The sequence below is a fragment of the Cherax quadricarinatus genome, chromosome 7 (assembly GCF_038502225.1).
Source record: "Cherax quadricarinatus isolate ZL_2023a chromosome 7, ASM3850222v1, whole genome shotgun sequence".
Classification (NCBI taxonomy): domain Eukaryota; kingdom Metazoa; phylum Arthropoda; class Malacostraca; order Decapoda; family Parastacidae; genus Cherax; species Cherax quadricarinatus.
The window spans coordinates 34,301,617-34,324,524 of NC_091298.1; the positions used below are offsets into that span (position 1 = coordinate 34,301,617).

Here is a 22,908-nt window from a genome sequence, read left to right on the forward strand (position 1 = left end):
CGTTAAAGCGGCAGTTAATACAGCATGTCCATATTCCACCACTCTGAGCGGAGAGGAAACTGAATGGTTCTACGTTCTTCATTACTGTACGGTAGATGGTAAACCACTGTATTTTAGATAGGACAGTCAGTCAAGAGGAATTCCAAAAGTGCACAATTGCATAACGCGTAGTTGGCAAAGATTTGTGTACACAATTGTTATTTCGTATCCACAAAGGAACACCTGTAAGAAATCACGGAATGGGTGGGGAGTGAACACATGGCAAGTCCTAAAACTCACAGGCCAGCGTGTTAATAATTCTGCCAGCTGGCCTAGTGGTTAACGCACTGGTCTGTGAGTTTTATGAGTTCAAGCCCCGCCCATTCCCTGATATGTTTGCAATCGTGTTATTACGATTTCTTGAGACACCTAATGGTTGTTGCTTGATTTTATCTTTTTATTCTTCCTTCAGCCTAGTCCAACCGGCTTCAAATTTTCATTGTTTTAATAAAAAACTAAACTTTATTTCTACAAGTGCATATGCAGGATATACAAACCTAGTTGGTATCACTGACATACTACTATATAGAAAGCCCCTTGTTAGGCAGAGCATTTCGGGGAAATTAGGTCAATTTTGTCCCAGGATGCAACCCACACCAGTTGACTAACACCCAGGTACCTGTTTTACTGCTGGGTAAGCATGGACAGCAAGTGTCTTAAGGAAACACGCCCAATATTTCCACCCATGCTGGGGGTCGAACCACGGACCTCACTGTGTGAGGTGAGTGTGCTAGCGATTGACATGTTCACTTGCTCTGTGACTAAAGTTGCTGAACCGATTCCCAGTTTCCTGAAATTGTTTGGATAACTTTTAAAACCTGTGTTGTAGTCGCAAACAATGCCGCCAGAGACTGAAATTCTCGTGTGTACGAACAGATTAGACCATTTTCTCCCAGTTAAATCATATTAAATAAATCTCAGTTTACCTCTTTACGGCTTCAGTATATATAAATTTAATGGGTTATGCAGCTTCAGGCAAGAACAGAACCCATTAAGTTTGCAAAGTTTGCAGGAAGATTTGTTAGTAAAGTGATATAGTAAAGAGTTTTATAATCCTTTGAATCCGTTTCATAACTGAGGAATGAATCATATGATCGGCTTCACATTTTTACTATTGGTGTGGTTCCATAATCACAAAACTCACGCTGCTATTGGCAGGCGCAAATACCAGTTTGCAAATTTTAATGAATAGTGTTATTTATTTTTATTCAATAACTAAAGATTTTTTTTCTGGCTGCTTTCACAATATTAATGACGATGCGTTTTGTTCAAAGGATGATGACCTATAAGTTAGTCTGAGTTACTTTATATTTGGAATTTTACTGAAATTGTTACATAACTTGGAATCGGTGGCAACAAGGCTTTGCTGAGAGTGTAGACAGTAGCAAGAATATGCTGATGGTGTAGACAGTAGCAAGCGTACGCTGAGAGTGTAGACAACAGCAAGAGTATGCTGAGAATGTAGACAACAGCAAGAGTATGCTGAGAGTGTAGACAGTAAGAAGAGTGTGCTGCGAGTAAACTTGAGAATACCTCTTCAGATTGGCTTCAAACCCGAAATACTAGTGAATTTCAGTGAGAAATATATTTGAAATAATTTTTGGGAGTGTGAGTGCAAATTTGTTATTTTTTGCTGATTTCATCTAACTGGATTAAAAAAATAATAATTCAAATATTTATCTGTAAGGACTGAAGAGAACTGCAAATAGGATGTAAATAAAAGGAAATGTAAACTGTCAAAAAAAAAAAAATGTCCTTAGGGTTTTTAAATTTAGAGAGTGGAGACTTTTATTTTTCTGAATATTCACAACACCAGTATATACCTCCTCACAACTTTTCGTTTATTTCTAGAGAATGCCTTTATCGATCGGCCTTTTTTGATGGATAATAAGCAAGCTACTGCCGCCATCTTGATATTCAGAATCACCATCATCCTTGGAACTATCTTAGTGTTAAACTCCTTCCAGTGGCCAGATTTCAGTAGACTTATTTCTGTCCCTCACTGCACCAAGTAAGGCCAAAAACCGCTGACAGAACTTCCGTTAGAACTTTTTCAGGAGCCTCATGATATACTGGTCAGGCCATTTAACCTTTCTTAATCCTCTCCCTGTCCATCCACTACCTAGTATGATGAAAATGTTATACAGAGGACAATAGACCTTAACTATTGCGACTGATGCAGTGCAGTGTGTGTCATGGATGCATAATGCAGTTAAATATTAGTGTTGGATATTTGAAGCGAATGAGATGAGGCATTTACAAGATGTCAGATGAAATTTAATATCAAATTTTTTTGAAAGAAAATGGAAAATTAGGACATACCCCAAATCTAATTCAAACCTTTCATCAGATATTAATTTAAATAAAAGAAGCATTTTTTTCAGAGTATACAATAACGTAAAACACACAAACTACTCAGAAGTTGCGTTAGCAATTTGCAACATTGAACGCTTCAACCTAATTGGATGAGACACTGACAATTTTTCGCATGAATAGCAGCATCTCAGTTTTTACTATTTCTTCCATCATCTAAAAAGCAAACTTTCAGCAACAGAGGCTAAAAATCAATCCAAAATTTTCTCTAAGACTGACCATCATTAAGTAAGAAAATAAAAGTAAGCGATTCATCAAGTAAATTAATAAAAAAAAGTGGGTGTCGGTGAATACAACGATTTAATTTGTAGCAGTTTTATCATAACTCTAGAAACTATTATTTGATAACATCCACAAAAGCTGTACCCTGACTCTACTGTCTACAATTCTCCCATATCAGCGTGGTTTCAGACACGATCAGACCGTATATAACACTCATTTAGTTTAATGAATTTATGAGTGATAAAGAATTAGTTTCAGTTAAGGTATCAACCTTAGATACTTATATTTATTTGAGTGCAAGGAATACAGCAAATAGTTTATTCTGAAGGGTAGTCGTTCAAGTGTTGATGCGTGCTCAAATTTCAGTATGAGAACCATCATTCCGTACGACTATATAGGCACTAACAGGTGAACCAGTGCGTTGGTGAACAGCCAACAATGTACTATACATAATTTGTGAAAGAGAATTTTGTGTAATTAATGCCTCAGTACAAACTTAAAAGTCGAAGCTTTCGCTGAGATTTAACAAGCTTCTATGGGAGAAAGTGAGGATTAGTGGTATGGAATAAGTTTTCCATGGAGCAGTGAAGCCTTGTTGTTGTCTTACTTGACGATGATCCTATGTATGACTAATTCGAAGGTCAGTTCCAGTTTTCATTGTCCATATAGAGTGCTGGAAAAAGATTAGAGATCTACGCAAGGGGTTTGATGGGTTTGCTTGAACATATAAAGAACAATCCTGACATTTCTTTTAGTGAGAAGATCTTTGACGTTTAGAATAACAAGTCCTTTCTACATGTTGCGAATTCTGGCTGTACAAGGATATCTTGTGTGTTTCAAAAATTTTCAAGACTTTCAGTCTTAGAGTTTGACACAAAGGGAAAATATTGGGCGTCATAACCAGTGATCTAATGTAAGCAAAATACTTCATATTACAGTGTCAACATTAGTTCCATACCTGGAAGAAAGCCTGCAACAGCTCCAAGGGCTCTCAATTTCTCTTCTCATTTGCGAATTTCTGGGTTCTCATTATTCCCATTTAAATTTGGTTGTGTCACTTTGACTCTTTTGTGTTAGTCTAGGTAATTTACACAAAATATTAATATTGTATTTGCACTGAGCACTAAACCCTAACGAATCAGAGGTGACAGAGCCTTGTTATAACAAGTCGAAGTAGTTGGACCTCGAAGCCAAGACCCACCAAGCAATTGGATTGTGTGGACTGTGCCTCTCTGTCGGGAGGACACCTGTAAAGTATCTTCGATTTCTCAGCTGAGATGATCAACCCCAGGCAGCTCTTGACTCGAATCTAGTACATTGTTAAGGATGATGTTTTGGGAGTTGAAGAATCCAGTGGTGGGACTTTTCAATCATCAACAAATCTGTTCATATAATGATTGGGCTGAATATGCATAGCATTTATCAAGATATTGAATAAGGTTGTATTTTGAATTAATAACCCACTTACCTGTGGAGTTTCTAATTCAAAATCTTTAGTTACACTTCTAGTCCCTAGAACAGCAAAGAATATGTCTTGACACTAAGCCTTTAATCAGTGGAGAAGCCATATTCCGTAGTATATTCTTGCAAATTCGGTGATGATTATATAATGACTAGCTATATCAAGGGCAGATCCAAGGTCAAAGAAGGTGAGAAAGGTGGTTGTGTAATGATGCACATTCCATCATTGCATAAACTATGCAGCCGGGAAGACAGAAATTGTTTCTATGCTTAATTAAGATGTAAGCTTATTCTCTCAAATGGTTTACACAAACACCTACTAAGACATATTAGGCGAAATGTACTATGCTGACTGGGATTTAGAATGGAAAGAGCGACAATATTGGTCTATGATTTAGGGAGCTGTGGAGTTACATAACTCAAGTCGTATATTTCAAATAAAAGCTCACAGTAGCGGAAGCTTCCCCTCTTTCACGTATTGACAGTCTAGTAGACTTTGTGGGTAAGGCCCCTTTCGTTTCTAAACCTGATCTCCTTAAAGGATACTACCACGTACATTTAACGGATAAAACAGAAGGAGATTTCTGCCTTCGTAATTCCAGTAGGTTACTATCAATATACTATGACCCCATTTTTAATGAGGAACTCGCCCTCCTCATTTGAGCAATTGACCCATCAGGTTGGCCGACACCTTCTCCACATTGTAATTTGTTTAGATGTTTTAGGAAAAAATGGGTAGTAAGTTATTTTTTATTCCTTATGGCTATAAATTAAGATTTGAGAAAATCTGGCCATTTTTTTTTTAGTGAGAGGACACTGCTCCCGTTTGCAAGTGTCTTCAACCTTCGCTATCCCTACTGTCTGCTGTCTTACTCTAAGATCGTGCCTGACATGAAAGTCCCTTGGATGCTTAAGAGGAAAGACGATTCCATTAGCAATTCGTGCCAAGGTGGTATACTACCAATTCAGGGACGCCTAGCCTTGACTATTACAACTCTTTTGGGATAGGGGTGTGGCATGCTAAGGATACGTTACGTTTTATTTGGCGTATGTCATACATCCATATAGGCGTGTCCTAGCGACTAGCGAAACAGATAAGGGTATAACGAGTAGGGGCCCATTGTTATGTTAGCACCTTGGTTCAACCCAGCCAACGACAAGGAAGCCCGCCAAAGTTGTGAAGAGATGTTAGACACTCGAGAATCATCACTGGGAGACTTACCTGCAAGTGTGGCAAAAGACAGTTCTCACCGTGACTCTTGCTTGCATATTTGCCTTTCTGTACATATCCACTGTAACATTGTACATATAACTGGTTGTTGTTTACTGAAGTAAATATGTGAGTATTTACTCTCTACTGTATTTTTCTCTTTCTTCGTGCAGTTGTATGATGTTGTAGTAAGTAGTGTACTGTAATGAGCAATGGTGTACTCTAATATAAAGTTGTGCACAGTAATGTAGTCTAATACACAGTAGTGTACCGTGCAGTTTAATGCACTATAATGTAATACACAGTAATGTACTGTGTTGCTTGATGCAGGAGACTGTAATACACAGTAGAGTTCTATCATACACAGTAGTGTGCTGTAATGCACAAGAGTGTGTCGTAGTGCGCAATAGTGTACTGTAATTCACAGTAGTGTACTGTAATACATAGTCAGGGCTTGTAGAACAGAGTAGTGTACTATCAGTGACGGTATTATACTGTATTGCACAGTAGTGTACTATAATGCACAGTAGTGTACTATAATGCACAGTAGTGTACTATAATGCACAGTAGTGTACTATAATGCACAGTAGTGTACTATAATGCACAACAGTATATTGCAATGCAAAGTAGTGTACTATAATGCACAGTAGTGTACTATAATTCACAGTAGCGTGCTATAATGAACAATGGTGTATTGTAATGACAGTAGTGTATTGAAATGCAAGGTCCTTGATCTGTATTCCCTCGAACACAGGCAAGAGAGAGATACATGACAATATACACTTGGAAGGTCCTGGAGGGATTGGTACCAAACCTGTACACGAAAATCACTCCATTTGAAAGCAAAAGACTCGGCAGGAGATGCAACATTACCCCGATCAAAAGCAGGGGCGCCAAGAGAGAGACAACACAGTAAGTGTCTGGGGCCCAAGACTGTTCAATTGCCTCCCAGCATACATAAGGGGGATTACCAATAGACCCCTGACTGTCTTCAAGAAGGCACTGGACAGGCACCTAAAGTCAGTATCTGACCAACCGGGCTGTGGTTCGTATGTCAGCTTGCGTGCGGCCAGCAATAACAGCCTGGTTGATCAGACCCTGATCTCCCAAGAGACTTGGTCTCAGACCGAGCCGCGGGGGCGTTGACCCCGAAACCCTCTCCAGGTAAACTCCAGGTAAACAATAGTATACCGAAATATACGGTTGTGTACTACTGTAACGCACAGTAATGTACTGTAATGCACAGTAATGTACTGTAATGCACAGTAATGTACTGTAATGCACAGTAATGTACTGTAATGCACAGTAATGTACTGTAATGCACAGTAATGTACTGTAATGCACAGTAATGTAGTCTAAAACACAAAAGTGAATTATAATACACAGTATAATACACAGTAATGCACACATATAACAATGGTTATAAACGACCATAGTTTTTAAAGGGGTGGACCGGTAAGCCAGATGACCAAAAGCTCCAAAGGCGGGTCATCATCTGACTAAGACCCGCGTCAGGAAACATTTGTCCTGTTTCCTGACGAACCTTACCTAACCTAAGTAATGCACAGTAATGCACAGTAATGTACTGTAATGCACAGTAATGTAGTCTAAAACACAAAAGTGAATTATAATACACAGTAATGCACAGTAATGTACTGCAATGCACAGTATTTTACAGTAATGCATAGTGTACTATTGTGAACAGTAGTGTACTCAAATGCACAGAAGTATACTATCATGTACAGTAGTGTACTGTAATGCACAATAACGTACTATCATGTACTGTAGTGTACTCTAATGCAATGTAATGTACCATCGTGCACAGTAATATACTGTAATGTACAGTAGTGTGCGATCATGCACTGTAGTGTACTGTAATGCACAGTAGTATGCTATCGTGCACAGCAGTGTGCAATAATGCACATAATGTACAGTAGTATAGTTTGGCAAGTATTATATAGTTAGCTGTGTGGAGAGAACAGAAGGACAGAGTACTGTAGTGAAGAGCAGTATAGTAACAAAATAGTAGGTCTTTAATAGTAGGTCTTTAATAGTAGGTCTTTAATAGTAGGTCTTTAATAGTAGGTCTTTAATATTAGGTCTTTAATAGTAGGTCTTTAATAGTAGGTCTTTAATAGTAGGTCTTTAATAGTAGGTCTTTAATAGTAGGTCTTTAATAGTAGGTCTTTAATAGTAGGTCTTTAATAGTAGGTCTTTAATAGTAGGTCTTTAATAGTAGGCCTTTAATAGTAGGTCTTTAATAGTAGGTCTTTAATAGTAGGTCTTTAATAGTAGGTCTTTAATAGTAGGTCTTTAATAGTAGGTCTTTAATAGTAGGTCTTTAATATTAGGTCTTTAATAGTAGGTCTTTAATAGTAGGTCTTTAATAGTAGGTCTTTAATAGTAGGTCTTTAATAGTAGGTCTTTAATAGTAGGTCTTTAATAGTAGGCCTTTAATAGTAGGTCTTTAATAGTAGGTCTTTAATAGTAGGTTACAGTAGACTGAGTAGAGTGTACGAACTTGTATTGTCTAGTACAGAGTGGTGCTGTGAAATGACATGTAGAATAACATTATAATGCAATTTAATGTACATAATTGTGTGGTATAATGTTGAGTACAGTGAAATACGGTATAGTGTAGGATAGTGATGTGTAGTGTACCGCACAACAGTATAGTGAAGTACAGTGTAGTTGGCTGTGATGAATAGTGAGTAGTGTTATTTAAAAGAGAGATGGTAACATTACAGGTCTGGCGAGTGATGCATCACAGGTGGGGTGAGTGATGCATCACAGGTGGGGTGAGTGATGCATCACAGGTGGGGTGAGTGATGCATCACAGGTGGGGTGAGTGATGCATCACAGGTGGGGTGAGTGATGCATCACAGGTGGGGTGAGTGATGCATCACAGGTGGGGAGAGTGATGCATCACAGGTGGGGTGAGTGATGTGTCACAGGTGGGGTGAGTGATGCATCACAGGTGGGGTGAGTGATGCATCACAGGTGGGGTGAGTGATGTGTCACAGGTGGGGTGAGTGATGCATCACAGGTGGGGTGAGTGATGCATCACAGGTGGGGTGAGTGATGTGTCACAGGTGGGGTGAGTGATGCATCACAGGTGGGGTGAGTGATGCATCACAGGTGGGGTGAGTGATGCAGGTGGGTGATGAGTGAGTGATGCATCACAGGTGGGGGAGTGATGCATCACAGGTGGGGTGAGTGATGTGTCACAGGTGGGGTGAGTGATGCATCACAGGTTGGGTGAGTGATGCATCACAGGTGATGCATCACAGGTGGGGTGAGTGATGGTGGGGAGAGTGATGCATCACAGGTGGGGTGAGTGATGTGTCACAGGTGGGGAGAGTGATGCATCACAGGTGGGGAGAGTGATGCATCACAGGTGGGGAGAGTGATACATCACAGGTGGGGAGAGTGATACATCACAGGTGGGGAGAGTGATACATCACAGGTGGGGAGAGTGATGCATCACAGGTGGGGTGAGTGATACATCACAGGTGGGGTGAGTGATGCATCACAGGTGGGGAGAGTGATGCATCACAGGTGGGGTGAGTGATGTGTCACAGGTGGGGTGAGTGATGCATCACAGGTGGGGTGAGTGATGCATCACAGGTGGGGTGAGTGATGTGTCACAGGTCACAGGTGGGGTGAGTGATGCATCACAGGTGGGGTGAGTGATGCATCACAGGTGTGGTGAGTGATGCATCACAGGTGGGGTGAGTGATGGGTGGGGAGAGTGATGCATCACAGGTGGGGTGAGTGATGCATCACAGGTGGGGAGAGTGGGGTGAGTGATGCATCACAGGTGGGGAGAGTGATGCATCACAGGTGGGGAGAGTGATGCATCACAGGTGGGGAGAGTGATGCATCACAGGTGGGGAGAGTGAAGCATCACAGGTGGGGCGAGTGATACATCACAGGTGGGGTGAGTGATGCATCACAGGTGGGGTGAGTGATGCATCACAGGTGGGGTGAGTGATACATCACAGGTGGGGAGAGTGATACATCACAGGTGGGGTGAGTGATGCATCACAGGTGGGGTGAGTGATGCATCACAGGTGGGGAGAGTGATGCATCACAGGTGGGGTGAGTGATACATCACAGGTGGGGAGAGTGATACATCACAGGTGGGGTGAGTGATGCATCACAGGTGGGGGTGAGTGATGCATCACAGGTGGGGAGAGTGATGCATCACAGGTGGGGTGAGTGATACATCACAGGTGGGGAGAGTGATACATCACAGGTGGGGTGAGTGATGCATCACAGGTGGGGTGAGTGATACATCACAGGTGGGGTGAGTGATGCATCACAGGTGGGGTGAAGGATACATCACAGGTGGGGTGAGTGATACATCACAGGTGGGGAGAGTGATGCATCACAGGTGGGGTGAGTGATGCATCACAGGTGGGGTGAGTGATACATCACAGGTGGGGTGAGTGATGCATCACAGGTGGGGTGAGTGATGCATCACAGGTGGGGTGAGTGATACATCACAGGTGGGGTGAGTGATGCATCACAGGTGGGGTTAGTGATGCATCACAGGTGGGGTGAGTGATGCATCACAGGTGGGGTGAGTGATACATCACAGGTGGGGTGAGTGATGCATCACAGGTGGGGAGAGTGATGCATCACAGGTGGGGTGAGTGATACATCACAGGTGGGGTAAGTGATGCATCACAGGTGGGGTGAGTGATGCATCACATATGGGGTGAGTGATGCATCACAGGTGGGGTGAGCGATGCATCACAGGTGGGGTGAGTGAAGTGTCACAGGTGGGGAGAGTGAAACATCACAGGTGGGAGAGTGAAACATCACAGGTGGGAGAGTGAAACATCACAGGTGGGAGAGTGAAACATCACAGGTGGGAGAGTGAAGTATCACAGGTGGGGATAGTGAAACATCACAGGTGGGAAGAGTGAAACATCACAGGTGGGAGAGTGATACATAACAGGTGGGGAGAGTGAAACATCATAGGTGGGGAGAGTGAAATATCACAGGTGGGGTAAGTGAAATATCACAGGTGGGGTGAGTGATGCATCACAGGTGGGGTGAGTGATGCATCACAGGTGGGGTGAGTGATGCATCACAGGTGGGGTGAGTGATGCATCACAGGTGGGGTGAGTGAAGTGTCACAGGTGGGGAGAGTGAAACATCACAGGTGGGAGAGTGAAACATCACAGGTGGGAGAGTGAAACATCACAGGTGGGACAGTGAAACATCACAGGTGGGAGAGTGAAGTATCACAGGTGGGGAGAGTGAAACATCACAGGTGGGTTGAGTGAAGCATCACAGGTGAGGAGAGTGAAACATCACAGGTGGGGTGAGTGAAGTATCACAGGTGGGGATAATGAAACATCACAGGTGGGAAGAGTGAAACATCACAGGCGGGAGAGTGATACATCACAGGTGGGGAGAGTGAAACATCATAGGTGGGGAGAGTGAAATATCACAGGTGGGGTAAGTGAAATATCACAGGTGGGGTGAGTGATGCATCACAGGTGGGGTGAGTGATGCATCACAGGTGGGGTGAGTGATGCATCACAGGTGGGGTGAGTGATGCATCACAGGTGGGGTGAGTGATGCATCACAGGTGGGGTGAGTGATGCATCACAGGTGGGGAGAGTGATACATCACAGGTGGGGTGAGTGATGTGTCACAGGTGGGGTGAGTGATGCATCACAGGTGGGGTGAGTGATGCATCACAGGTGGGGTGAGTGATGTGTCACAGGTGGGGTGAGTGATGCATCACAGGTGGGGTGAGTGATGCATCACAGGTGGGGTGAGTGATGCATCACAGGTGGGGTGAGTGATGTGTCACAGGTGGGGTGAGTGATGCATCACAGGTGGGGTGAGTGATGCATCACAGGTGGGGTGAGTGATGGATCACAGGTGGGGTGAGTGATGCATCACAGGTGGGGTGAGTGATGCATCACAGGTGGGGAGAGTGATGCATCACAGGTGGGGAGAGTGATGCATCACAGGTGGGGTGAGTGATACATCACAGGTGGGGTGAGTGATGCATCACAGGTGGGGTGAGTGATGCATCACAGGTGGGGTGAGTGATACATCACAGGTGGGGAGAGTGATGCATCACAGGTGGGGTGAGTGATACATCACAGATGGGGTGAGTGATGCATCACAGGTGGGGTGAGTGATACATCACAGGTGGGGTGAGTGATGCATCACAGGTGGGGTGAGTGATGCATCACAGGTGGGGTGAGTGATGCATCACAGGTGGGGTGAATGATGCATCACAGGTGGGGTGAGTGATGCATCACAGGTGGGAGAGTGAAACATCACAGGTGGGAGAGTGAAGTATCACAGGTGGGGAGAGTGAAACATCACAGGTGGGGAGAGTGAAACATAACAGGTGGGGTGAGTGAAGCATCACAGGTGGGGAGAGTGAAACATCACAGGTGGGGTGAGTGAAGTATCACAGGTGGGGAGGGTGAAACATCACAGGTGGGGAGAATGAAACATCACAGGTGGGAGAGTGAAACATCACAGGTGGGGAGAGTGAAACATCACAGGTGGGGAGAGTGAAATATCACAGGTGGGGTGAGTGAAACATCACAGGTGGGGTGAGTGAAACATCACAGGTGGGAGAGTGAAACATCACAGGTGGGAGAGTGAAACATCACAGGTGGGAGAGTGAAACATCACAAGTGGGGAAAGTGAAACACCACAGGTGTGGAGAGTAAAACATCATTGGTGGGGAGAGTGAAACATCATTGGTGGGGAGAGTGAAACATCACAGGTGCGGTTAGTAGAAAATCAAAGGTGGGGTGAGTGAAGAATGGCAGATGGGGTGAGTGAAGAATCACAGGTGTGGTGAGTGAAGAATCACAGGTGTGGTGAGTGAAGAATCACAGGTGTGGTGAGTGGAGAATCACAGGTGTGGTGAGTGGAGAATCACCGGTGGGGTGAGTGGAGAATCACCGGTGTGGTGAGTGAAGAATCACAGGTAGGATGAGTGAAGAATCACAGGTGAGGTATGAAGAATCACAGGTGGGGTGAGTGAAAAATCATAGATGGGATGAGTGAAGAATCACAGGTGTGGAGAGTGAAGAATGGCAGGTGGGGTGAGTGAATAACCACAGGTGGGGTGAGTGAAGCATCACAGGTGGGGTGAGTGAAACGTCAAAGGTGTGTTGAGTAAAACATCAAAGGTGTGGTGAGTGAAACATCACAGGTGGGGTTAGTGATACATCACAGGTGGGGTGAGTGAAGAATCACAGGAGGGGTGAATGAAGAATCACAGGTCGGGTGAGCGATGCATCACAGGTGGGGTGAGTGATGCATCACAGGTGGGGTGAGTGATGTGTCACAGGTGGGGTGAGTGATGCATCACAGGTGGGGTGAGTGATGCATCACAGGTGGGGTGAGTGATGCATCACAGGTGGGGTGAGTGATGCATCACAGGTGGGGAGAGTGATGTATCACAGGTGGGGTGAGCGATGCATCACAGGTGGGGTGAGTGATGTATCACAGGTGGGGAGAGTGATGCATCACAGGTGGGGTGAGTGATGCATCACAGGTTGGGTGAGTGATGCATCACAGGTGGGGTGAGTGATGCATCACAGGTGGGGAGAGTGATGCATCACAGGTGGGGTGAGCGATGCATCACAGGTGGGGTGAGTGATGTGTCACAGGTGGGGTGAGTGATGCATCACAGGTGGGGTGAGCGATGCATCACAGGTGGGGTGAGTGATGTGTCACAGGTGGGGTGAGTGATGCATCACAGGTGGGGTGAGTGATGCATCACAGGTGGGGAGAGTGATGCATCACAGGTGGGGTGAGCGATGCATCACAGGTGGGGTGAGTGATGTATCACAGGTGGGGAGAGTGATGCATCACAGGTGGGGTGAGTGATGCATCACAGGTTGGGTGAGTGATGCATCACAGGTGGGGTGAGTGATACATCACAGGTGGGGAGAGTGATGCATCACAGGTGGGGTGAGTGATACATCACAGGTGGGGTGAGTGATGCATCACAGGTGGGGTGAGTGATGCATCACAGGTGGGGAGAGTGATGCATCACAGGTGGGGTGAGTGATGCATCACAGGTGGGGTGAGTGATACATCACAGGTGGGGTGAGTGATGCATCACAGGTGGTGTGAGTGATGCATCACAGGTGGGGTGAGTGATGCATCACAGGTGGGGTGAGTGATGCATCACATGTGGGGTGAGTGATGCATCACAGGTGGGGTGAGTGATGCATCACAGGTGGGGTGAGCGATGCATCACAGGTGGGGTGAGTGAAGTGTCACAGGTAGGGAGAGTGAAACATCACAGGTGGGAGAGTGAAACATCACAGGTGGGAGAGTGAAACATCACAGGTGGGAGAGTGAAACATCACAGGTGGGAGAGTGAAGTATCACAGGTGGGGAGAGTGAAGCATCACAGGTGGGGAGAGTGAAACATCACAGGTGGGGTGTGTGAAGTATCACAGGTGGGGAGAGTGAAACATCACAGGTGGGAAGAGTGAAACATCACAGGTGGGAGAGTGATACATCACAGGTGGGGAGAGTGAAACATCATAGGTGGGGAGAGTGAAATATCACAGGTGGGGTAAGTGAAGTATCACAGGTGGGGTGAGTGAAACATCACAGGTGGGGAGAGTGAAACATCACAGGTGGGGTGAAAGAAACATCACAGGTGGGGAGAGTGAAACATCACAGGTGGGAGAGTGAAACATCACAGGTGGGAGAGTGAAACATCACAGGTGGGAGAGTGAAGTAACACAGGTGGGGAGAGTGAAACATCACAGGTGGGGAGAGTGAAACATCACAGGTGGGGAGAGTGAAACATCACAGGTGGGGTGAGTGAAACATCACAGGTGGGGTGAGTGGAGTATCACAGGTGGGGAGGGTGAAACATCACAGGTGGGGAGAGTGAAACATCACAGGTGGGAGAGTGAAACATCACAGGTGGGGAGAGTGAAACATCACAGGTGGGGAGAGTGAAATATCACAGGTGGGGTGAGTGAAACATCACAGGTGGGGTGAGTGAAACATCACAGGTGGGAGAGTGAAACATCACAGGTGGGAGAGTGAAACATCACAGGTGGGAGAGTGAAACATCACAAGTGGGGAAAGTGAAACACCACAGGTGTGGAGAGTAAAACATCATTGGTGGGGAGAGTGAAACATCATTGGTGGGGAGAGTGAAACATCACAGGTGCGGTTAGTAGAAAATCAAAGGTGGGGTGAGTGAAGAATGGCAGATGGGGTGAGTGAAGAATCACAGGTGTGGTGAGTGAAGAATCACAGGTGTGGTGAGTGAAGAATCACAGGTGTGGTGAGTGGAGAATCACCGGTGGGGTGAGTGGAGAATCACCGGTGTGGTGAGTGAAGAATCACAGGTAGGATGAGTGAAGAATCACAGGTGAGGTATGAAGAATCACAGGTGGGGTGAGTGAAAAATCATAGATGGGATGAGTGAAGAATCACAGGTGTGGAGAGTGAAGAATGGCAGGTGGGGTGAGTGAATAACCACAGGTGGGGTGAGTGAAGCATCACAGGTGGGGTGAGTGAAACGTCAAAGGTGTGTTGAGTAAAACATCAAAGGTGTGGTGAGTGAAACATCACAGGTGGGGTTAGTGATACATCACAGGTGGGGTGAGTGAAGAATCACAGGAGGGGTGAATGAAGAATCACAGGTGGGGTGAGTGAAACATCAAAGGTGTGGTGAGTGAAACATCACAGGTGGGGTGAGTGAAGAATCACAGGTGGGGTGAGTGAAACATCACAGGTGGGGTTAGTGATACATCACAGGTGGGGTTAGTGATACATCACAGGTGGGGTGATTGAAGAATCATAGGTGGGGTGAGTGAAGAATCACAGGTGGGGTGAGTGAAAAATCACAGGTGGGGTGAGTGAAGAATCACAGTGAGCTGTGAAGAATCAGAGGTAAGGTGAGTGAAAATCACAGATGGTGTGAGTAAAGAATCACAGGTGGGATGAGTGAAGAATCACAGGTGGGGTGAGTGAAAAATCACAGGTGGGGTGAGTGAAGAATCACAGTGAGTTGTGAAGAATCAGAGGTGAGGTGAGTGAAAAATCACAGATGGGGTGAGTAAAGAATAACAGGTGGGATGAGTGAAGAATCACAGGTGGGGTGAGTGAAACATCAAAGGTGGGGTTAGTGATACATCACAGGTGGGGTGAGTGAAGAATCACAGTGAGCTGTGAAGAATCCGAGGTGAGGTGAGTGAAAAATCACAGATGGTGTGAGTAAAGAATTACAGGTGGGATGAGTGAAGAATCACAGGTGGGGTGAGTGAAACATCACAGGTGGGGTTAGTGATACATCACAGGTGGGGTTAGTGATACATCACCAGTGGGGTGAGTGAAGAATCAAAGGTGGGGTGAGTGAAAAATCACAGGTGGGGTGAGTGAAGAATCACAGATGGGGTGAGTGAAGAATCGCAGGTGGGGTGAGTGAAGAATCACAGTGAGCTCTGAAGAATCAGAGGTAAGGTGAGTGAAAATCACAGATGGGGTGAGTAAAGAATCACAGGTGGGATGAGTGAAGAATCACAGGTGGGGTGAGTGAAGAATCATAGGTGTGTTATTGCTGTTCTTACTGTTGAACAGCGGTTTAGTGCCGATGAAGGTAGCGTAGGTAGCAATGATACGGCCGTGGACTAGATTGGCTTTAATCGGGTAGGAGTGAGTACACAACGGGCAGTGTGAGGAAGTGACCGCAAGCCAGTCCGTGGAGGGGGAGTACCTGTGTACCTCAAGTCGGTCGAAGCGGGAGTGAGAGAGGGTGGATTGTGTGTCCCACCGACCTAGGTAGGCCTACAGAGGGCAGCACTGAATGCCGCGAAATATGAACTAGTCAGAGCAGACGGCTAGGCTGTGTGCTCTGCCAGTACAGGCTGTCTACATTTGCTCGGCCACGCACCTCGCGTCGTCCCGACGCGACAATACTGGTGGGCCCATAGGTATAAAGGAATTACACTAGCTACCCCAGAGAGGGACTGGCTTTCGCTCACTGGTAAATAAAAAATGGACAAAAAAATGCAACAGGCAAAAAAAAAAAACTCTCCCATCCAGGGGAAGAGAAAACTGGTTTGCCCGCGCTGTTTCATCGAGTAGAGAGCCGGGAGACGTCAGCACTGGAACTAAAATCTTCTATATACAGGTTGTCCGCAGGGCTGAACATCAGTTGACCACTCGTCTACTAACGTTGTTGCACGCTCACATCTGCAAACAATGACTGACAGTAGCATTTCCTAAGGTGTGACATGTAACTCAGAGGGCAGCACTGCCCTGACCGTAATACAGGCTTTTTCCTTTAGTTAAAAAAACACTGGTGCACATACATACAATAATACTATATCCATGGAATTCATTACACTCTGGGTACCCTTCTAAAAGTATTTACATAATTACATGATGTTGTCCACCCTGACTCTATTATCGACTAGCTATACAATGTGTGTGCATTTATACCCATTTCTGCAAGCAAACAATTAGCATAACTAGCGTAGGAGTCGGACAAGTCAGTAGGTACGTCAATGTCACAGAAATGTACTGTTGTCCTGGGTCGCAGGCCATAAGTATGGAGCCTTACTGGGCCGTCTTCCGTACCAGCAGTAGTGGGAGAAGGGGTAGACGGTTTGTCCCTAACATTAGTCTGATCGTGGCGTTGCAACGCACGCGCCTCCAGCTCTACTTCGGCCTGCATATGGTCCACATACTTCATGTGATCAAGGTGGGCTTCCTTGATAGCTCCCGTAGCAATCTCCCTCACCTCGAACTTATTGCCACGGAGCTGTCGTAGGACACGGTAAGGACCCACAAACTTTGGGACAAGTTTGTGCATACCTGGGGTCTGCACTGGGTTGAGCAACATAACTTTGCAACCTGGTTCCACTTTGCTTTCCTTGGCGCGGGCATTGCGCTCTGACGTGAACCTATCAGTAGCTTTCATAAGGTTCTCTCGTACCCGCTGGAAGACAAGCTGCGTTGTCCTCATCTTTACTACACTGGGGTTATCAGTATCGTAAGTAGGTCTAGGTGGAGTAAACAGAATTTCATATGGTAAGCGCTTGTCATAGCCATACAAAGCAAAATGAGGTGTCTCACCGATCGAGCTGTTGAGGGAGGAATTTAATGTACACTGAACATCAGGGATAGCCTCATCCCATGTAGTACAACTTGGGTTAACGGTTACTCTGAGCACCTCCAGGACTTTGCGATTTGTACGTTCAGCAAGACCATTACTCGCAGGGTGGCGTGGAGCTACTGGCGCTTGATGAATGTTGAACCTGGAGCAAAGATCCTGCATTATGCCATTTATAAACTCAGACCCATTGTCTGACAGAAGGACACGTGGGCAAGTATGACGAAGAACAACATGCTCACGGAAAGCACTAGCGACCGTTTCAGCGGTTTTATCAGGAATGGGTACTAATTCACTGTACCGCGTCAAGTTATCTACCATTACAAGCAGGTGCTTATTTCCCTTCTCCGAGGTCGAGAAGTTCGTCAACAGGTCGACAGAAGTTCTCTCCCAGGGCTCCTTTGTAATGGGATACTTTAGAATGGGGTTAGGACCTGTAATGGTACCCTTGTGCTGTAGGCAGACAACACACTGGTGTACATGCTTGGCAATGTCCGATGCCATCTTAGGCCAGAAATATTTCATTCGTGCCTGTTTGATACTGCGGTCCTTCCCGGGGTGCGCTACACCTGGGACATTGTGGATCAACCTAAGAGTAGCTGGTATCATGGACTCTGGTATCACCAGTTGGTATACGGTTCTGCCGGGGTCCACCAGCTGTGCAACACGGCACAGTACTCCTTGGTTGACCACTAAATCCTTCAGTGGAACGGGAGACTTGACCTGTAAGTCAACGTCCTCCTTGGTAAGGAAACGAAGGACTGGAGACCACACAGGGTCCTGTCGTTGGGCTCTCTCGAGATCCTCAACAGAGAACGAATTGCCGACACTCACGAATGCTATATGTCTCGACAGGGCGTCAGCTACAACATTTTGCTTACCTGGGACATAGCAAATTTCAGGGTTGTAGTCATTGAACGTGAGCGACCACCGAGCATGCTTTCCCGAGAGGTTCTTATTTGCAAAAAGGGCCAATAAGGGTAAATGATCTGTATAAATCTTGATAGGATAATGATAGATGATATCCCGAAAATGACTCAGGGCCCATACAATGGCTAAAGCTTCTAGCTCTGTCACTGAATAATTGACTTCCGCTTTAGTAAGAACACGGCTAGCATAGGCAATAGGCTGTTGCTTACCATTAGATTCCTGTGACAAGACTGCACCGATGCCAACTTTGCTGGCATCAGTCGTCAAGGTAAATGCCTTGGTGAAATCAGGGAATCTAAGGGTTGGGGCTGATGTTAACTTGTTCTTAAGAATGACAAAAGCTCGTTCCTGATCGCACGTCCACTCAAAAGGGGCATCCTTCTTGAGTAAGCGTGTCAGGGGTGCCGCAATGGTGGAGAAACCTGCGATAAAGGTGCGGTAGAAACCCGCCAGGCCTATGAAGGACCGGACTGCATCCGCCGTCATGGGTCTGGGGAATTTCTGCACGGCCGAGATTTTAGACTCGTCCGTCTTTATGCCATTCTGAGTTACTACGTGACCCAGAAATTTTATTTCCTTCCGGAGGAAATGACATTTGGAGAGCTTTACCTTAAGATTTGCCTGAGCTAGCCTGTCCAATACCCTGTCAAGTTTCTCAAGATGTGACGGGACATCTTGCGACATGACTATGAGATCATCCAGGTAGACCATGAGCGTGCCACCTAGGAGGGTACGGAAAATTGTCGTCATCAAACGACTAAACGTGATTGGGCTTCCGCGCAAGCCGAAGGGCATCCTCCTGAACTGGTAATGACCAGTTGGAGTAGAGAAAGCTGTCAACTCTCTACTCTCATCATCGAGGGGGATCTGCCAGAACCCTTGAAGAAGATCAAGAGTTGAAAAGACCTTATTATCGCCGATGTTCTGCAACAGGTCGTTCAGAACTGGCAATGGAAAACGGTCTGGGATGGTACATGCATTCAGTTTCCTGTAATCGATAACAGGGCGCCAGGTTCCGTCTTTCTTGGGAACCAGAATAAGGGGAGCATTCCACGGGGAAGTGGACTCCTCAATAACTCCATCACGGAGCATCCGTGTAATGAGTTCTTCGGCGAAGACTCTTTGCGCATGTGGCAGGCGATACGCAGGTACATAAATGGGTTTAGTACCTTTGTCAAGTGGAATACGGTGAGAGATCAGTGAGGTCAAACCCATTGACTCACCATCTAGTGCAACTGCAGAACGTGCACGATTGAGAACCTGGAGAAGTTTTGGAACCTCTTCAGGATAGTCTGTCAAAGCTAGATCATCTTCCTGCACTGGCCGGGTGTTGGAAGAGTCAGCAGCAGACTCGCCTGGGAGAACTGCACTCACAAGGAAGTCAGCTGGGGCTTCACCCTCCACTCTCACCGGGAGAGGGAATCTGACAAGGTCAACAAGTGAGGTATTCTTCCGCAGGGGAAATTCTCGACTATGCATGTTGACAACAAGGACTTGCAACTTACCACGTTGCACTGTGTGCAAGGATGGTTCAAGGGAGAGGCCCTTGACTCGGCATGTGTCGTTGTCAACCAGCACATGGTCTCCTTCAAAAGCTCTGCTCACGTACACCGTAACAGGAGTGAGCGAGTTAGCTGACAAAGTGACGTCATACTTTGTACAAGCAGTAACTCTGCTCGCTGATGCCATGACACGAGTCAGACAGTCGCCTGCCGACAGGGATACTGCGGCTTGACAACTGCTGGTCTCTACAACAGCGTCAGAGTTAGAGTGAAGGTTAGACTGGGCGTCCCCAGACTGGGTTTCACTGGTAACTACGCGCTGATGGCCAGGAGGTGATGGGCAACGAGCTCTACTACGAGGTCGATCAGGACGAGAGACCGACCCCGGGGAGAATGTGCTATGGAAACCACCGGTTTCCAACGATTCTAGGCACTGTGCGTACTCTGAGACGGAGTAGCACGTAGTGGATCCTAAGCGCACGCCCCAGAAGGGCACATCCACTCCGTTGAATTCCGCTTTCCACTCAGCTGGATCTAAACGGATCCTAAGATCTGCCATGGTTTTGAACCCTATGAGCAGGTCACCATGGAAAACAATACCATCTACGACTAAGAATTTTGCGGACAGCTTGTGACCCTGGACCACAAATTCTAGCGTTGTGCGACCGCGAACCGTCAGCGGTTTACCTGAGACTCCTCTCAAGGTCTGAATGGCAGATGGCTCTGTCAACATGGCCGCGTGAAGGCCAATGTCTCGGAAAAAGGTGGAGCGGACAATGTTAACCACCGAACCTGTGTCTAGGAAAAGCTGAACAGGCTTATTGTGGACAGTGGACTCGATGAGCGGTCCACATGGGTTGTCATACCGAACATGAAGGCATGACAGGCCGACGAGGTCCCCGGAGTCACAGCTGCTCGAGGCTCGACACTTGTTGACGAGGCTCGACCTGGAAGGTACGGTACGAGTCTCAGCAACAACGTCAAGACACTCGGTTTCCTCACTGTCGGCAAGCGTATCACTGCCCAGGGCGGCGAATGCATTGCGGACAGGGACGGAATACAGCGACTCCGACAGGGTTACTACGTCTTTCGTTGGTTTTGCGGACGCGCCTCTTCCCCCGAACTAGTGGAAGGGCTTCTACGAGCATGTGCATTGCGCGACGACTGCTTGCTCCACTCAGCTGTCAGCATACTTCGCAGCTTGTTACACTGATGGGAGGTATGACTGGAAGTGTTGTGATAAACACAGATTCCCTCGCGAGACTGGGCATGGGGACGGTGACGGTTACCTTGATACTGAGCGTGGGGACTGTGACGGTTACTTTGCGGGGACTTAAGTTTGTAACACTCAGATCGGTAGTGCCCTCGTTTGCCACAGTTGAAACAAGTCACTACACGCTTAGCGGGTGAGGTTGGGGGTGGTGTCTGCTGGCGACGTTTCGCCCTGGTCCAGGAAGTCGATGACTGCCTTTTTGTATAAGACCGACTGTTGTTACTGTGGTCGCTATTTTTACTTAGGCGCGTATTAGTGGGACTGGGGTTAGAACCTTTGTGGGTTGGCTGTCTGACAGCAGCAGCAAAAGTGACTTCCGGCTGCGACCGCGGGGTCACTGCGGACGGCGCTGCAAGGATGGGTAGGGGATCATCCGCAAAGCGGCAAACCTTGCCTTGCTCGGAAGGCGGCTTGAGCGAGTCGATGGCGTCATATGCACCCAGGACGTCGTGCTGAGGGCCGAGTCCTAGCGCATCAATGGCAGCCCAGAGGTTAGGGGCGGAATCCCTCCGCATGATGCCGACAGCCAGCATGGGGATGATGTCTTTAATAGCCATACGGCCATCACCATCCGCCCACTTAGTGGAGTTGACGGCATCAGTAAAGTCCGTGGCGGCTTGCTCGAAACGGCAAACGCAAGCCAGGGGGCTTTCGTGCCGGTATTGACATTCGGCCAAGACGCTGGTAACGATGTCAATGTAATGGCGTTGGCGACTACGCCGAAAATAACGCCTAAATTCCTCCTTAAGTTCACCCCAAGACTGAATCTTACAAACGCGCTTGAGCTGCACAAAGGCACCTATATCACCCTGGGTGAGATCCACTGCTGCAACAGCAGCACGAATGTACTGTGTATCTGTTGGGCTATCAAATAGAGCCTGAACAGTCGCCTCGACTGACTGCAGCCATGGCTCTAAACTATTTGCACGACCGTCAAAAATAAGGGTCAGGTATGGACGATGAGCCGGCCCACTGGTGGTCGAGGCTTGAGCCACAAGTTGACCAACTGTCGCTGGGGCTTCGATGCCCTGCCGCGTGCTCACGCTGGCTGAGGCACCATTGCTGGCACCAGCAGAATCTGGGGTAACGGCATGGCCACTGCGTGTCTTAGTCATGACGTCAATTGTTGAAATGCAAGTAGGTCACGAAGATGGTAAACAGGTCAGAGCAAGAAATGGTATGCACTGGCTACAATTCAAAACAGAGTCAAAGAGAACTCAGCACCACAGTACTAGGTAAACTGCTTAGTGATAGAAATAATTTGAGCAAAACAACAATAAAAAGGGAAATAGTGATACACTCTGAACACCAAATAAGAGATGTATGCAAGTGAATGTACTACAGGGAAGTGCACAAAATGAAGCTAAGGATAGTCAATAATTTCACCAGGAATCTGGCAACAAAATTTATGAAAAGGAGCTGAACTGTAACACTGGTAGCAAAAATTGCACAAAATTAAAATAAATCAGGTACTACACAACACTAAACTGTGCTGCAAGCACAGTTTAAAAAGATTGCGGGTGCTAACAGTTGCAAATTGAAATGCAAAAAAAAAAAGGGGTAATTCACTTGCACAAGGGAAGTTGGCACAAAAAGGATATCAGAGTATGGAATAGTGCCAAAACTCACAGAGAAAAAAAAAATACACTGTCCAGAATTGCTATATTGCACACAAAATAAAATTAATAAAAATGCAAATTATTAAATTCAAGAATATGGCAAAGGTTAACTGGTGTTAGCAGGGTGT

The 22,908-nt window shown here is 46.4% G+C and overlaps 1 protein-coding gene across 1 annotated transcript; it reads right to left on the reverse strand.

Annotated features, from left to right (window-relative positions):
* Positions 1-20,779: 20,779 nt before the first annotated feature.
* On the reverse strand, positions 20,780-22,795 carry LOC138852351 (uncharacterized). Its single transcript, XM_070082390.1, has 2 exons — positions 21,211-22,795; positions 20,780-21,177 (listed from the first exon to the last, which is right to left on the reverse strand). Exons 1-2 carry the CDS (start codon positions 22,274-22,276, stop codon positions 20,969-20,971), a joined length of 1,275 nt encoding a protein of 424 aa, XP_069938491.1. The 5' UTR covers positions 22,277-22,795; the 3' UTR covers positions 20,780-20,968.
* Positions 22,796-22,908: the final 113 nt, after the last annotated feature.

Coding starts and splice junctions, on each gene's coding strand:
- LOC138852351 (XM_070082390.1), bottom strand. CDS start 22,276: ATGACTAAGACACGCAGTGGCCATGCCGTTACCCCAGATTCTGCTGGT. Junction 21,178..21,210: donor CAAACTTAAGTCCCCGCAAA/GTAACCGTCACA, acceptor CTCAGTATCAAG/GTAACCGTCACCGTCCCCAT.